This window comes from Ovis aries, chromosome 8 (assembly GCF_016772045.2).
Source record: "Ovis aries strain OAR_USU_Benz2616 breed Rambouillet chromosome 8, ARS-UI_Ramb_v3.0, whole genome shotgun sequence".
Lineage (NCBI taxonomy): Eukaryota > Metazoa > Chordata > Mammalia > Artiodactyla > Bovidae > Ovis > Ovis aries.
This window is the reverse complement of record NC_056061.1, coordinates 61,856,350-61,874,446: the sequence shown is the minus strand read 5'-3', so window position 1 is coordinate 61,874,446 and position 18,097 is coordinate 61,856,350. Positions and strand designations below refer to the sequence as shown.

At 42.8% G+C, this 18,097-nt stretch overlaps 1 protein-coding gene across 3 annotated transcripts in view; it reads left to right on the top strand.

Annotated features, from left to right (window-relative positions):
• Positions 1-18,097, top strand: part of MAP3K5 (mitogen-activated protein kinase kinase kinase 5) — a 228,492-nt gene that overhangs the window by 189,877 nt on the left and 20,518 nt on the right. For all 3 annotated transcript variants that reach the window (XM_004011519.6, XM_042253518.2, XM_060419723.1), the window contains 6 exons: positions 82-259; positions 992-1,012; positions 6,434-6,611; positions 6,702-6,870; positions 13,461-13,646; positions 17,330-17,435. In XM_004011519.6, coding sequence (XP_004011568.4) covers positions 82-259; positions 992-1,012; positions 6,434-6,611; positions 6,702-6,870; positions 13,461-13,646; positions 17,330-17,435 — 838 coding nt within the window. The remainder of the gene's footprint in view (positions 1-81; positions 260-991; positions 1,013-6,433; positions 6,612-6,701; positions 6,871-13,460; positions 13,647-17,329; positions 17,436-18,097) is intronic.

Sequence of the window (18,097 nt, the reverse complement as noted above, 5' to 3'; positions counted from 1 at the left end):
TTTGATAAAGGAGCCTGTCTCATTAGGTAACTAAGTTGGGATGAGATGGTTATTCAGAAGCCGTGTTGTGCTGTGTCTTAGGTGGGGATGTTTAAAGTCCACCCAGAGATCCCAGAGTCCATGTCAGCAGAGGCCAAGGCGTTCATATTGAAGTGTTTCGAACCAGACCCTGACAAAAGAGACTGTGCTAACGACTTGCTTATGGATGAGTTCTTAAAAGTTTCAAGCAAAAAGAAAAAGACACAGCCTAAGCTTTCAGGTATGTGATTGCATCAAAGGGGGTATAGGTCAGAGTCTCTAAATACTAAAGTTTTCAAAATGGAAGATTTTTCCAGAGGTGAGCTAATTTGTTTAAAGGTATCACCGAAAACTGGCCTCTAGAAGCTGTGTTAGCATCAATTTCACAAATACTAGGGCCTCACACATAATAATCTTCCATCACATGGATGTAGGGGATTAGTATATCAGCATCTATATATTAGCATTGCTGATACAAAGATTAAAGTACAGAGGGGTAGAAGGTAGTTTCTTCAAACTGAAACTCCAAATTACCATTGATTGACTACAGGGCTATTAGAGAACTGTTAAACTTCCAAACCATCTGGATAATATGTTCTTTTAATTTTAGATTATCCAAAACACCAATTGCCTTTTATTGACTACCATTCCAAATAATTAACCACCGCGCCCCCCCCCAAAAAAAAAAGAAAAAAAAGAAAGAGAAGATTTTCAGTTACAATAAAATAGCACTGTAAAAATGTAAATTGGCTTTTTGCAATAGTTTCCATAACTCATTTCAGAAAGGAAAAAAGTAAGTGATTCACTTGTTGTTAGCATTTTTGGTGTCTATGTGGGATGAGATGGGCAGAATGAATGTTTGGAACGGACATCAATCCCATTTCCAGCATTCACTTCACTTTTTGTTGATTTCTCAGTTTAATAACAAACCACATGCATGCTTATTTTGCTGTGTTTACTCTTCTTTCCACAGCTCTTTCAGCTGGATCGAATGGTGAGTTTATTTTTATGTTGTCCTTTGGGCTGAAGCTTGGTACATCATGAAATAAGCTCTAGATTTCCTATCGAAGAGCTTCATCCTCTGCTCTTTGCTTACATGGGGTAAGGATAGGGGGCTCCTGGGTACAAAGGATGTGTGGTTGCAAATCTGACTGGGTTCATTCTTTCAGAAACCTCTTAACTTTCTCCCTCATAAAACAGGCTTATTTTGTTCCTTCCTAAATGCAGGATGGTGACTCTGTTTTGAAATCTTCAATTTGAGAGGAGTCCATGCTTTCTTAGGGATTTCCCAGGTGGTGCTAGCGGTAAAGAACCCCCTGCCAATGCAAGAGACGGAAGAGATGTGGGTTCCATCCCTGGGTCGGGAAGATCCCCTGGAGGAGCGCATGGCAACCCACTCCAGTATTCTTGCCTGGAGAATCCCATAGACAGAGGAGCCTGGGGGGCTGTAGTCCATAAGGTTACAAAGAGTTGGGCACAACTGAAGCGACTTAGCCTGCACATATGCTTTCTTACCTGAGAGCTAGCTGGCCACCTAACTCTTTTCTTGTGGAAAATTTCAATGCCGGACACCTTTCCCTGTCATTTTTAGTGTCCTATTTTCCTCTGATTTTAGCTGGTCAGGACTAGATGTGTTTTTGATTTTCAGTATTAGGCTTTGCAGATCATAACTAGGAAGGTTTTCTGCTCTAGGAAGATCAAGTGATGCATTTCAAGGCATAGGAAAGAAATGACTATGTTTGGGATTTTCCTAAGTTGGATGAGCTGTTATCAAATAGACATGGGGTTCAGTGTTCCTTGTGAGTGCCCTGTGCGTTCTTTTACTGGCTGAGGGTAGAGTTTTGCAGGTTCCTTGGGTGCCTCAAAGCCAGTCAGCCCAGAGAAGAAGCCCAGTAATCGGGGTTTCTTGGCCACAGCCTCTCCAGTTTTCCCCCCTCAATTCTTAGAGTCAAGAAGAACTCTGTGAAGAGAAGCCCCTCTTTTCCTCCCTTCTCCACAGTTACTGCATTTCACAAGGAGGACCCCGGGGCACTCAGCAGCCTCCCCGCCACCTGGTTTTTGATGTCATAAAATGGGCCCTGACTTTGGACTCCAGCAGACGTCGATTCACTTTGCACTTAAGCGGAAGCCAATTCTGATGCCAACTGAGCCACTTTCTAAAAACATGCCAACGCAGGAATTTACTTGTTTCATCAGGCATTCTGTGCTGGGAACCATACCTACTGCACAGATTTGCTTCTGAGAACAAAATAAAAAATATATACCAAAAGAAGCTGGAGCCATGCCCAGAAGCTCAATCCATGATTGCTTCATCCCTTCCACATGGGTAGGCTTTTGTTGCAGGAAGCAGAGTCTCATCACGCGTACATTTAAATTATGTGAACTCAACTATACACACTTGGCAAGAGACAACTAGTGAGAGGGAATTTAAGCCGACAGTTCTGCCCACAAGCCCTCTCAGTGAGCATGTGCCTTAGAGCGAGCCTGAGGTGGAAGGTGTCCATCTGCTGACCGCTCTGTCACCTTTCCCACACACCCTCCCCACTCTGCACTCAGGGTGACTCAAGAGCATCTGGGACTCAGCTCTGGCTTTACAGTCTTTTACTTAAGGTATTTTCGAATCTTAAGATTTTGTAGAGTCAGCAAAAAGAGAATGGGCATTGGAGTCAGAGCTGGGTTCATGCCTTAACTAGGTGACCCTGGAAATGACTTAACCTTAGTCACTTCATCTGTCCAGTGAGTTCAGTTAGACAAACTGCCCATGGGGCTTTGTGACAATTAAAATACAGTCACACATGTGAGAAGCTTAGCAACTGCCTTAAGGTGGTTATTATGACTATTACTGCGGGGCTCTTCTTGCTCTGGCCTGCCCATGCCCAGTGGCCTGTTTAGTATTGTAGACCACAGTCCAGAAGTCCCCTATTCTTTCCCTAAAAACTCCCTATCTTCCTCCCTCAGAACATCTCCCAGGCCTCTACAGTTTTCTGGATTTTTTTGTTATTTGCAGTGACTCATCCCTTTCTGTTCTGCCTCCTTGGCTTGAGACATTGATCTGCTTGATAGAGATGTTTCTGACAAAAATTACTTATTTGCAAACCAGTGTTTGATGAAAACTAGGTACCTCCTATTGTGTCAGTTCAGACTCCATCAAAATAAAATAAAAGCTTGTGTTTGTTATAGAATTATAACATCTGAGAACTGGGAAAGACCTAAGAGGTCATCTGTTCTATTGGTTTCCAAAATATGTGTTTAGCAAAGAACTGCTTTTTAAAAAATTATGAATCCTTAAGCAGAGCTTAAAGTGACAAATAGATTCAAGGGATTAGATCTGATAAAGTGCCTGAAGAACTATGGATGGAGGTTCATGACATTGTATAGGAGACAGTGATCAAGACCATCCCCAAGAAAAAGAAATGCAAAAAGGCAGAATGGTTGTCTGAGGAGGCCTTACAAATAGCTGAGAAAAGAAGAGAAGCTAAAGGCAAAGGAGAAAAGGAAAGATATACCCATTTGAATGCAGAGTTCCAAAGAATAGCAAGGAGAGATAAGAAAGCCTTCCTCAGTGATTACTGCAAAGAAATAGAGGAAAACAATAGAATGGGAAAGACTAGAGATCTCTTTAAGAAAATTAGAGATACCAAGGGAACATTTCATGCAAAGATGGGCTCGATAAAGGACAGAAATGGTATGGACCTAACAGAAGCAGCAGATATTAAGAAGAGTTGGCAAGAATACACAGAAGAACTATATAAAAAAGATCTTCATGACCCAGATAACCATGATGGTGTGATCACTCACCTAGAGCCAGACATCCTGGAGTGTGAAGTCAAGTGGGCCTTAGGAAGCATCACTACAAACAAAGCTAGTGAAGGTGATGGAATTCCAGTTGAGCTATTTCAAATCCTAAAAGATGATGCTGTGAAAGTGCTGCACTCAATATGCCAGCAAAGTTGGAAAACTCGGCAGGGGCCACAGGACTGGAAAAGATCAGTTTTCATTCCAATCCCAAAGAAAGGCAATGCCAAAGAATGTTCAAACTACTGCACAATTGCACTCATCTCACATGCTAGCAAAGTAATGCTCAAAATTATCCAAGCCAGGCTTCAACAGTACATGGACTGTGAACTTCCAGATGTCCAAGCTGGTTTTAGAAAAGGCAGAGGAACCAGAGATCAATTTCCCAACATCCACTGGATCATCAGAAAAGGAAGAGAGTTCCAGAAAAACATCTATTTCTGCTTTATTGACTACGCCAAAGGCTTTGACTGTGTGGATCACAACAAACTGTAGAAAATTCTGAAAGAGATGGGAATACCAGACCACCTGACCTGCCTCCTGAAAAACCTGTATGCAGGTCAAAAAACAGCAGAACCAGACATGTAACAACAGACTGGTTCCAGACCAGGAAAGGAGTATGTCACGGCTGTATATTGTCACCGTGCTTATTTAACTTATATGCAGAGTACATCATGAGAAATGCCAGGCTGGATGAAGCCCAAGCTGGAATCAAGATTGCCGGGAGAAATATCAATAACCTCAGATATGCAGATGACACCACCCTTATGGCAGAAAGCGAAGAACTAAAGAGCCTCTTGATGAAAATGAAAGAGGAGAGTGAAAAAGTTGGCGTAAAACTCATCATTCCGAAAACTTAGATCATGGCATCCGGTCCCATCACTTCATGGCAAATAGATGAGGAAACAATGGAAACAGTGAATGACTTTATTTTAGGGGGCTCCAAAATCACTTCAGATGGTGACTGCAGCCATGAAATGAAAAGATGCTTGCTCCTTGGAAGAAAAACTATGACCAACCTAGACAGCTTATAAAAAGCAGAGACATTACTTTGCCAACAAAGGTCTATCTAGTCAAAGCTATGGTTTTTCCAGTAGTCATGTATGGATGTGAGAATTGGACTATAAAGAAAGCTGAGTGCTGAAGAATTGATGCTTTTGAACAGTGGTATTGAAGAAGACTCTTGAGAGTCCCTTGAACTTCAAGGAGATCCAACCAATCAACCCTTAAGGAAATCATTCCTGAATATTCATTGGAAGGACTAATACTGAAGCTGAAACTCCAATAATTTGGCCACCTGACTCGAAGAACTAACTCACTGGAAAAGACCCTGATGCTGGGAAAGATTGAAGATGGGAGGAGAAGGGGAGACAGAGGATGAGATGGTTGGATGCCATCACCAACTCGATGGATTTGAGTTTGAGTAAGCTCCGGGAGTTGGTGATGGACAGGGAAGCCTGTTGTGCTGCAGTCCATGGGGTCGCAAGGAGTCAGACACAACTGAGCGACTGAACTGAACTGAATTCCTAATGTTAACAAATTGGACTGCAAGGAGATGAATCCAGTCAATCCTAAAAGAAATCAGTCCTGAATATTCATTGGAAGGACTGATGCTGAAGCTGAAGCTCCAATACTTTGGCCACCTGATGTGAAGAACTGATCATTGAAAAAGACTGTAATGGAAAGATTGAAGGCAGGGGGAGAAGGGGACAACAGAGGGTAAGATGGTTGGATGGCATCACTGAGTTGCTGGACATGAGTTTGAGCAAGCTCTGGGAGTTGGTGATGGACAGGGAGGCCTGATGTGCTATAGTCCCTGTGGTCTGACTCGGTCAGACACTGAATGACTGAACTGAACTGAAGCAGATCTCTGATATATGACTGAAGGAGCATATTTGTGTTAGGTAAAACAGGATTAGAACCTATGTTCTAGGATCACAGAAATCTACCCACTCACCCCACCAAGGCAGCCCCGAGAACTAGGTGGATCTTAAACTTCTAAGGAGCACAGTTTATCAGTTATGAATCTGGTCCTTTATTTTATACATGTGAAAAACTAAGCCTCACAAATGACCTTCGTAAATTCTAGTGGGTATGTGTGTGCTCAGTCATGTCTAACTCTTTGGACTGTAGCCTGCCAGGCTCCTCTGTCCATGGGATTCTCCAGGCAAGAATACTGGGGTGGGTTGCCATGCCCTTCTCCAGGGGATCTTCCCCACCAAGGGATTGAACCCGCATCTCTTGCATCTCCCACATTGGCAAGCAAATCGTTTACTACTGAACCACCTGGGAAGCTCCTAAACTCTTTTTTTTGTTTTTCTAAACTCTTAATAGGTGGACAGTAAAAACAAAGGGCTGAGAACCCAGAACTGCTGGGCCTGGTGCTTCCTCCAGTTTCACGCCCCTGAGATAGTTCTTTCAGGGCCTAGGAGGCCTTTTCCTCCCGACTCCCTGCATGGATTACTCTGAGGAACCATGGTCCCAAGACTAGCCCCTTATGTTGCATAGTTTGGCTGCTCACTGGAATGAGACACTTGACAAGTAGCCTTGCTGTCTCGTGTTGGTGTGTGCACATTTCTAGAAACCTTACTCATCTCATTCCCCATCTTGTGACACGCAGAGTACCTCAGGAGTATCTCCTTGCCCGTGCCAGTCCTGGTGGAGGACACAAGCAGCAGCAGCGAGTACGGCTCAGTTTCCCCCGACACAGAGTTAAAGGTGGACCCCTTCTCTTTCAAAACAAGAGCCAAGTCCTGTGGAGAAAAGGATGTCAAAGGCATACGGACGTTGTTTCTGGGGTAAAGACCTGACTTAGTTTGGGTGAGGGATGTATGTTGGGTGTCATTTGATCATGGAGATGGTAATATCTGCTGCCTAAATTATTGCAGCATCCCTGATGAAAATTTTGAAGACCACAGTGCTCCACCTTCTCCAGAAGAAAAAGATTCTGGATTCTTTATGCTGAGGAAGGACAGTGAGAGACGGGCCACGCTTCACAGGATTCTGACGGAAGACCAGGACAAAGTTGTGAGAAACTTAATGGAATCCTTGGCTCAGGTAAAAGCACTTAAGAGACTTCATTTCCCCAGAGTTGACTCTTTTTTTTTTTTTGGACTGTGCTGACTCTTTGTTGTGGCGCTGGGGCCTTTTTCTCTAGTTGTGGCACATGGGTTTAGTTGCCCCTCAGCATGTGGAATTTTAGTTCCCCAACCAGGGATTGAACCCACGTCCCGTGCACTGGAAGGTAGAGTCCTAGTCACTGGACCACCAGAGAAATCCACCTGGAACCGTCTCAGATGATGTGAAGACATGAAGAAGTTTCCACCTCCTGATGATAAAACAAACCTACTATGGTGGGCAGGCAGAATCCCTAACACAGAAACTGTGTTGTAGAACAAAAGCTGTTTTTACGTCAGGCTTCCCTGGTGGCTCAGATCGTAAAGAATCCACCTGCAATGTTAGAGACCTGGTTCCGTCCCTGGGTTGGGACAATCCCCGGGAGAGGGGAATGGGAACCCACTCCAGTATTCTTGCCTGGAGAATTACTTGGACAGAGGAGCCTAGCAGGCTCCAGTCCGTGGAACTGCAAGGAGTCAGACACAACTGAGCGACTGACACTTTCACTTTTCACTTATTTTCAAGTCAGAAGCAAAATGCTGGTGAAGTTCTGGTGGGTCCCTGCAAATCTTTTCGCTGTTCTTTCATTTATTCATTTAGACAGTAAACATCCACTGAGACATGTGAGTTGCTACCCGCCATTAGCATGAGGCCACCTGCCATTGGCTCCTCTGAGCATTTTGGAAACCTCACTTACTCAACAGAGACCCCTGTGCTTGGAGGGCTCCAGTCAAGTATAGCGAGATAGGCAATAGTAAGTAAATTATCTATGGTGGTAAGAGGCCATACATGCTACAAAAAAAAAAAAAAAAAAAAAAAAAAGTTGGGCAAACTCTGTTCCCTGGTATATTTGTTTGCTGAGCTGCTGTAACAAAATACCTTAGACTCAGTAGCTTGAACAACAGGAAATTTTTCTCTCTCACGGTTCTGGAAGCTGAAAGTCTAAAACTGAGGTGTTGGCAGCTTTGGTTTCTCCTGAGGCCTCTCTTCTAGGCTTTCAGGTGGCCACTTTGTTTCTGTGTCCTCACCTGCCCTTTTTTCTCTGTGTGCCTCTCGTGTCTCTTCTTTGTCTTACAAGAGCACTAATCCTGTTGGATTAGGGCCCCACCCTTATGATCTCAACCTTAGTTATCTCCTAAATACCCTGTCTCCAAATACAGTCACCTTGAGGGGTTAGGACTTCAACACATGAATTGGGGGATGGGAGAAATGACACAGTTTTATCCCTAATACCTGGAAAAATGTATTCCCTGGGATTCTGCTTATAGAAATGAGGACGAATGCCCTCCCAACTCTGTCCTAGTAGAAACAGGGTTTCCACCACCTCTACTCTGCAAGTGATGCCTGCTTGCCCAGAGCAGAGGCTCAGGCCTCCTCTTGAGGATAAAACTCCCCAGACATACTTGGCCCAGACATGACACTTGCATCCTCTTTTAGTTCTGTGGGTGTCAGGGGCTTGTGAACCTACTTCAGCACCTGTGGCAACCACCTGTCTTGCATGATCACCATGATGACATGTAATTTCTCTCCTCCCTTCAGTCCTAGAATAGCTACAAAAAGGGTGAAGCTGGAAGGATTGGATCAAGTTTCCATCTCAGTCCAGCACTTTACCTGGTCTCAGCTTTTATTGGAATGTAAATGAAGCCAGTCTGTCTCTTTCTTGGCTCTTGCTATATAGTCCCTGCTTGTCTTTATCTTGAGAAGCCCTCAAAGTTTCTCTGCTGGTTCCATCACCTTAGGAATTCTCTAATATTCATGTCTTTAGATTCCATAGGAGGAGCTGAAACACCATGTGTGTGTCATCAGGGTCTCTGGGTACAGGGAGAACTGACATCTATGTGTTCTAGGAAAACTTCTGACTTGAGTCCTAAAGGGAAGCTGTATGGAGTAAGCAGGGACTCTGAGGCCCTGAAAGGAGGTGCCCTGGGTGAGCGACAGCCAAGTTCTGAATTGGAAGTGGAATAAGTGCTGAGAATACCACAAAGGAATCTGGAGATGTGGCTGAGATGGGAGTAGTTTGGAACCCATAGCAGTCACTTGTGCCTTTCCATCTGCTCACTGTGGTCATTCAAGGACTGAGAATCAGATGGTGTAAGATAAAGAAGCAGAACCAAGTTTAGATAGAAGGAGCAACTGTGCAGTAATTGGAGGCCATTCATTCAACAAATATTTACTGAGCATCTTCTATATGCCAGGCATCCCCCCATCTATGTGCTAGGTATGCTAGGACACTAGAATGAACAAAATGGGGAAAAATGGATGCATCCCATTGAAGCTGACATTCTTGTGGAGCAAGAAAAGCAATGAAAATATAGTAAGCACATAGCTGAATATATAGTAGTTAAATATATAGTTAAATGTTATTATATACTATGTATGTTACATATGTGTTACTATCTATGTTAAATATGTGTGTGTGTGTGTGTGTGTGTGTGTGTGTGTATGCTTAGTCGCTCAGTCATGTCCAACTCTTTGCAACCCCTTGGACTGTAGCCTGCCAGGCTCCTCTGTCCATGGGGATTCTCCAGGCAAGAATACTGGAGTGGGTTGCCATGCCCTCCTCTAGGGGAACTTCCCAGCCCAGAGATTGAACCCAGGTCTCCCACATTGCAGGTGGATTCTTTACCATCTGAGACACCAGGGAAACACAAATATATAGTAATAATAGCAAATACTTTCTATGGGCCAGATATTGTTCTTAGTAGTTCCTGTGTCTCTACTCACTCAATTCCTGTGACCACAGTCCTGCAGCAGTAGTTCTGTGAGTCTCCTCATTTTGCACAGAGGAGGCACAGAGGCGCTGAGTAATTCACAGAAGCCACACAACGCTAAGCGATGGAGTAAGGATTTGGACCCAGGCAGTCTGGCTCTAAGGAGCACAGACCCTGCTCTCCCTCCTGCTATACTGCTCTCCCTCCTGCTACGCCAGAGGGTGACAAGTCCTGGGAGAAACAGGCAGCAGGGGAGGGGACGGGGTTGGGGTTTGGGTTTGGGAGAAGGAATCACCAGTAGCCGCTGTGGCGTGTAGGCTTCTGATTTAGGTCAGGACACAGAACCAGTGATTGCTTAGATCTCATAATCATTCCCTGTGGGTGTGCTTTCCTAATACAGAAAAGTGTCTGCTTGTTTGGGGGTTTTCTTTGTCTGTCTGATTCATGTCATGGTCTCAGCCCTCAGCAGAGAGCCTAGCAGGAGACTGCTTCCATGACTGTGCTGAAATTCCAAAGTTTTGGAGTTGGTTAATCCTATTCAAGGCTTCCCTGGTGGCTCAGACAGTAAAGTGTCTGCCTACAATGCAGGAGACCTGGGTTCGATCCCTGGGTGGGGAAAATCCTCTGGAGAAGGAAATGGCAACCCACTCCAGTACTCTTGCCTGGAAAATCCCATGGGAGGAGCCTGGTAGGCTACAGTCCATGGGGTCGCAAAGAGTCGGACATGACTGAGCAACTTCACTTCACTTCACTTCAATCCTATTCAAGTGTTTGTGACTTCCTAGTGATTTAAGAATGCTTGAATGTTTTCTAAAAAAGGAAAGAAAAGCTTAAAAGCGACTGTCAGAGGGCTTGCCTCAGTGCACCAGTATGAAGTGACCAGTATGATTCTGACCAGAAACTGCTAGTCACAGTGGCTTAGTAAATCCAGAGTTGTTAAGTGAGAGATAGGGTCCTGTTGATGGTGACTGCTGCAGACGCTGTGAATCCTTTCCTGGGGCATCCTGTGGTGATCTTGCAATAGAGCAGGTCCCCACCCAGGTTTACTGCTGGTTCAGACAGCTAATTGAGGCAGTAGAAGGTAATGATTAGGAGCTTGGGTTCAGCCTCAACTTGACTCTGAGGCCTGATTCTACCACTTAAAGGCTATGTGATTTGAGCAAGTGAGTTAACCTCTCTCAGGCTGAATTTCCTAATCCATAAAATTGAGGAAACAATGGGGTTAGTCACCGTAGCAAAGGGTTGCTACAGGGAGTAACTAAGATCATGAATCATTGAGACAATAATAGGGAGTATTCCATAAATGTTAACTATTATTGTTGATATCATCATTATCAAGCAGTTATCTAGTATCTGATTTTTTTCTATGACCAGATGGAAATGTATTTTCATTGTATTAAATATTTCTAGATACATCTTCACATTTAAGCCTGCCCCTTTATGACAAGACTGAAGTGTGGATCCTCAAAGTGGCCCATGAAAGCGCTTTCAATCTGTAACATCCTTCTGAAATCCACTCATCACTTTGAAGGAGTTTAAGGACAAAGAAGGCAGAGCCCCTTTGCCAGAGAATCTAGGATGGTCCTCTTGAGTGTTCAGGAAAGGCACACTGTCAGATGCTACCTTCTGATACTGAATCAGTCTCACCTGATAACCTAAGATGCTTGTTCATAAAGGCATGTTAATGAGTACACGTAGGGAGGCAGGCTTGAGAACAGAAACAACCATTATTATAACCATTATGTAGGTGATGAAATTCCCCAGATGAAAAACATTTCCCAGGGTAGATAGTGTTCCTTTGTAGGACAGGGACAGTGACATCAAAAAACCAGCAGAAGCATATTTTTCTGTTGTGAAAACAAAGCAAATGTCCAAAAAATGTTTGCTGTTTAAACTGCTGGCAAACATGTAACTGATTTTTCACTAAGATAAGCTTCCAATTTCTAAATAGCACACACATTTTTCTTCTCGAACATATTTTCATGTTTTTATGATATTGCCTGTGAATCTTTACTTTGAGTGTAATTTAGTTTGTGGCAAGAAAAGAAACAAAGTTTATAATTGTTCCCTGTCTGATTTTCAAATATTCCCTTAATGATCGCTTTCAAGCTGTTCAATATAATCTTTTCTCATCAAAGCATAAACATGAGAGGGAGCTCCCAAATGAAAATAGATTGAGAGAACAAACTTGATGGGGCATTTCTCTTTTATTTTAACAGACTCCTAGAAATTGTCATTTTCAAAGCCCAGTTGAGGAATTTAATTTTAATGATGTAGTAACAAAATACACAATACGAGATAGACATGAGGATAATAAAAATCCCTTTCTTTCTTAAATGAGGATCAATAGCATTCTACTATGTTTCCTTCAAGTAATAATGTTTCTTGCTCAAAGTAGAAGTTCAACTTGAGGAAGGGAATTTGTTTAAATATTTAATTTTTAATATGTGAAGTCATCCATTTGATCCATTCTTATTACTGATTGCCTTATTGGTGTGAAGAATGGTTTCCAGGATAAAGTTTGAAGCAAGCTCTTTTTAATGGCAAAGTGTTTTATATGTTTTTATTGTTAATTAATTTTTATTGGAATATAGTTGCTTTGCAATACTATGTTAGCTTCTACTGCACAGCAGAATTAATCAGCTGTACATATACATACATGTGTATGCTCAGTTGTGTCTGATTCTTTGTGACCCCATGGACTGTAGCCCACCAGGCTCCTCTGTCTATGGGATTCTCCAGGCAAGAATACTGGGTGGGTTGTCATTTCCTACTCAAGGGGATCTTCCCAACCCAGGGATCAAACCCAAGTCTCTTGCATCTCCTGCATAGGCAGGTGGACTCTTTACTACTGTGCCACCTGGGAAGCCCACATGTACATATATCCCCTTCGTTTTGAGTTTCCCTCCCATTTAGGATTCCATGAGTGAAGTAGGTCAGAAAAAGAAAAACTAATATCATATATTAATGAATATATCTAGAAAAATGATATAGACAACCTTATTTGCAAAGCAGAAATAGAGACAGAGCTAGAGAACAAATGTATGGATACTGAGGGGGTAGGCAGGGTGGTATGAATTGGGAGATTGGGATTGAAACATATACAGTATTGATTCTATGTGTAAAATAGACAACTTATGCTAGCTGCTTTTGATTACAAAGAATTGATGTGTTTTCAAGGGCACTTGAAGGACTAGGAACATGTAGGCAGACACATGGATTCTCAGGTTGAGTTCAACCACAGCGTCTCTCGGAGCCTCACAGAGACAGAAACTGGAGTGTAATTCCAAGGCCTTCAAGTCCCGCAGTCTGTGCTTCTCTGGCTTGGTTGCTGTGGGCACCCATTTCCATCTACTTCTCTCTCTTCCAATCGTCATTCTCAACCCTATTCCTTGTGCTTCCTTATAACTCAATGTACTCTCACCCTGTTTTGTGACTTCTCTCTCTGGGCAGACTTTGAGCCTGAAATCCTATGGCTCTTTGCCTGAATTGCTCCTTAGCTCCCAATTAAAATTTCTGAAAGTGGAATCTCACAGCCTCTGCCTGTCCCTGTTTGTCCATCTGACTACATCACGGCTGTCGGACAGTATATGTGGTGGGTTTCTGTCCTTCCCAAGGTCTTCCCTTTCTTTTTTTTTTTTTTGCAGGGGGAGAAGCCATAGTTCAAATATGGCTGTTCCCCCTTAGCAGGGAGCTATTGATACTATGTATAAAAAAGTTCAGTTCTCAACAGGGGCTGTGAGGGCGACAGGCCGAGGGCTGATACATCCAGTACAGAAAAGTCTGACGGGCTGACAGATTGTTGGTTACTATTCACAGGGGGCCGAAGAGCCTAAACTAAAATGGGAACACATCACAACTCTCGTCACAAGCCTCAGAGAATTTGTGAGGTCCACAGACCGGAAGATCATAGCCACCACCCTGTCTAAGCTGAAGCTGGAGCTGGACTTTGACAGCCATGGGATCAGTCAGGTCCAGGTGGTGCTCTTTGGTTTTCAAGATGCTGTAAGTATGATGTTTCACCCATGTTTTCCCAGCTAAAATTAGTCAGAAAAATAGGATAAAAACATAAGCTCTGTTGCTTTTTCTTTATTTAATCATTGTAATGAATTCTTTTCTCTTTAGAACATGAGTAAGTATGAGATGGTTGCCTGTCTGTGTGCCTCGAAGCACTAGCTTTGTTATATAATCTGGTGTCTCCCCCAGGTTAGATACACATAAAGTGGAACAGCGTGGAAAATAACAACACTCACAGACATCTCCCATGGCTGCACTTTGTTCTTATGAAATCATGTAGTTGGTCACTATTTATTTTGATGATTTTAGCAACAGAGCACTATTTAGTCCTGCACTTTCTATTATATATGAAAAGTGCCATCTAGTGGTCACTCGGAAAAATGTAACCGTACAGATCAGAATGATCAGAATGATCAATTTTTTCCCCCCTTGCTCTGTTTTCCAAACAGAACATTTTAAACATACTTGTTTAAAAAATATTCACTACTCCCTAGCCAAAAATATACTTTAGAGCACAGGGCATCATTGGATAAAAATTAATTCACAGGTTCTGGTGAGAGATCACTGACAGTTCCTCGCTCTCATAGCGAGTTGCTATGCAACACAAACTTGAAGCCAGTTTTCCAGAAGCCTGATTCAAACCATATGTGATATCCTTGAATGAGACTTGCCTGTGGAACTTGTACCAAAAAAAGCCTGAAGTCCCTCCCAGAAGCCCTTACAACTGACTGCGGGAGACAGAAATAAGAGAGTTCCCAAGGTGCCGGCCATCTGAATAGGGAAGCACTTTGCATCATTTTAGGTAAATTCTCCAAATTGACTCAGTCCTAATGAGTTTATTGCTCCTACCTAGAAGATGTCTTGACAGTTGCCTTTGGCGCATCAAAAGATCCCTGATTTAAAACTAAATTGTAATCCTTTAGTGACCTTGTTTTCCCTGGAACTCTGTGCAAGCTGCTCAGTCTTATGCTGTATCGTAGGCAGGGCAACACTCCTGACTCAATTGACGTCATGGCAAATGAGAGCAACTGGCCAGGCTTGTCACTAATATAATGCTAAAGGCACACTTTCTCTGTAACTAGGGAACCCCAGCCAGCTGCAAATAGAATCAAATAACTTAGTGAGTTTGCAACTTGCTCGCACATTTGGCTTCCAGTCTAGAGGCTGGAAAGCAAATAGGCAAGTAGAGTTCAGATTGAGAGTGGGTTAGCTGTAATCCTGGGCCACAGACCAAGTCACACACATACACACACACACACCTACACCCCTGCTCTTGCTCTGACACACGCACACACACACACACACACACACACACACACACACACACACACACCCCTGCTCTTGCTCTGACTAGAGGTGTCCCAGATGGACTTGCACTGTCCAGGATGGGAATGAACCCAAAGAATGGCCTGGATGTAATATACTGTTTAATGAGGGGCTGTGAGGAGCTGGTCATGGTGATAGAGGACCCCTCCTCCATTTTCTCTTTGGGACCCTTGAGAGAAAAGTATTAGTTACTAACTGTTGCACCCACATTAGTCAAATAATCAGGCGAGTCCTTTAAGAAAGTGCCAGGACAAAATCATTCTGAAGGGATTTCCTAGAACAAGTGGGAACCTAGCAATGGTCCACTTCCTTGGGAACAACCACTCTGAGGAATTCCTCAGACAGACAGCCATCTACACTGGGGGATTTTGATGAAGATGATCAAGGGCAGGAATGAGCCACTGGAACTCTAGCTTCTGGTGTGAGATTACAGCTAGGTCGCCTTCTCCCCAGCTTCCTCTAAGATCTCTAGTCAGACTCCTGTTGGGAAAAATAGCGTCTTTTCTTAAAGACCCAGGTCAACCAGAAATTAGTGGAGTTAAACCAAATTTTGAATAAACCTCTCTTAGCCTTATGATAAAAGTCATTTATAAAAAGGTAATGGCTTACCCATACAATGGAATATTATCAACCTGAAAAAGGAACGAAGTTCTGATACATTACACTAAGTGAAATGAGCCAGACACAAAAAGACTGCACGATTTTCATTGTGTGAGACACTTAGAGTAGTCATATTCATAAATGGGAAGTAGAATGGTGGTTGTCAGGGACTGGGAGGAGAGGGCAGAGGGGAATCATTGTTTAATGGGTGTAGCGTTTCAGTTTTGCAAGATGAAAAGAGTTCTGGAGATGACTGATGGTGATGATAGTGTTAACTAAAAAATGAGCCACAACCTGAAAGTAGAGAGTTACTTTATTTGGTGGGAATGTTAAGGACCCCGAGCCCAGGAGACAGCCTCTCAGTAGCTCTGTGAAATCTGCTCAGAGCAGGCAGGAGAGGGAGTCAGGCTATATACAAGTTAGCAGCAAAGGGGGCAAGCAACCTGAACATCAAAGATTATTGTTAAATAGTAAGGAAAACCAGATATCAAGCTAAGGAATTTAGTGTTTTCTATATAGGGAAAGAGGCAAGCCTCTGGGCTCTCTGAATTCATTCCTTTCACAGGCACCTCAGCTATCAGAAGCCAAATCTGTTTCTAGATGCTTTACATCCTTAATTCCTTTTTTACCATAAGGGATGGCAGGTGTGGTGGATGGCTGCTTCTGGCATCCCATCTCTTCACTCCACCAGCAATTGCCATGGTTGGGGATGGTGGCATCTACTGGATCACAGTTTTGGGAGCCCTCAGTCACATTAGGAGGCCTGAAATCGCTGACGGCTGTGCAATTTCTTGCCCAGTGATACAGCAGGAAATGTTTCATTTCACACTAGCACAACAGTGTCAATGTACTTGATGCCACTTAAAAATGCCACTTTAGCTGTACACTTAAAAATAGTTAAGATGGTAAATTTGATGGCATGCATGTTTTACCATAATTTTTAAAAAGAAAGGCAATGCATATATCTGTGTCAGTGTCTGTGTAAATAAGTGAAACATTATGAGTCACTTTAAAAAGATAGTCTGACAACAAAGATTTTTAATGTAAACAGATCGTCTGGAATAGTTCGGCAGTTTATTCCCCTTAAAAAAAATATAAGCCATTGTGGGGTGGAAAACAAGGTGCGCGCTATGGCAGGTCTGTAGGCAGCGCGTGTGTTCTCATATTCCCCCTTTAAGCGGTGACTGGCACTTTCAAGTCATCACATTATGCTGAAGTGCTTGGTTGTGTTGAACAGCAGCCATAACATTTAAGCATAAAAAGGAAATACATAGTCTCGATGCATGTGTGTGTGCTGAGTCACTTAATTCATGTCCAACCCTTTGCGACCTCATGGACTGTAGCCTGTCAGGCTCCTCTGTCCATGGGATTCTCCAGGCAAGAATACTGGAGTGGGACTCTTTTTTTTTTTTCCCTTCCTTTATCACTTCCGCCATCCAATCTGCTGACATCATAAAAGGTAGAAGCCGCAGATACTGAGTCCCAAAGAGGCAACATTCCCATTTAACTAGATTGCCTTTCATTGAAGTGGTATATCTCACTTGCTTACATGGGAATCACCAAACTTCATTTTGAAGTGGTAATTTTTCGTTTGTTTTCTGATGACATAAATAAATTATTCACAATTCAGAGTGAAGAAACCTTTTAGTTGTTATTGTTGGTAGAATATCATCCGAATGCATGCATCAGCTAGGTTATTTGCAATTAAATATTAAAGTAAACCATATATCACTCTTTTTCTCCAGGTCAATAAAGTTCTTCGGAATCATAACATCAAGCCACACTGGATGTTTGCTTTAGACAGTATCATCCGAAAGGCGGTACAGACAGCTATTACCATTCTGGTTCCAGGTCAGAAATGCTTAACTACTTTGCAAATATTTAGTGTTTGGTATTTTCAATTACTATTCATCTATCATTTATGATGTCTCCTCACTGCTTTTAAGACAACTTAGCCTTTTTTTTTTCATCGTTCAAAGCCACCAAATAATATTTATCTAGTGCATGTACTCTGAGCAAAATATTTACTAAGGAAGACTTGTTTCCTTTTCTTTAAAGATCATCATTGGATATAAAGACAAAGAGAAAATGATACAGGAGATCCAAATACATATGCATTTCAATATTTAGATATCTGTACCTACAAAACACACTCCCATGTCATCCTTTACCAGTGGTTCCCATTGATTGATGTAAGGAGCTCTTTAAAATTACAGTTTTGAGAGATCCATCCCAGACTGAGGGAGAATCTGCTGAGGATAAGCTCAGGAATCTGATTATCCAGGTCATTTTTATACACAGCCAGGTTTGGAAATCACGGGTCTAAATAGATGCCAGCTATGTTTGCATTGAGATATTATACCAAAGGGTATCTCAATGAATGCAACCAGGTTATGGGAGTAAATGTGCGTACTAAGTTGCTTCAGTCATGTCTGACTCTGTAACCCTACGGACTATAGCCTGCCAGGGTCCTCTGTCCATGGGATTCTCCAGGCAACAATACTGGAGTGGGT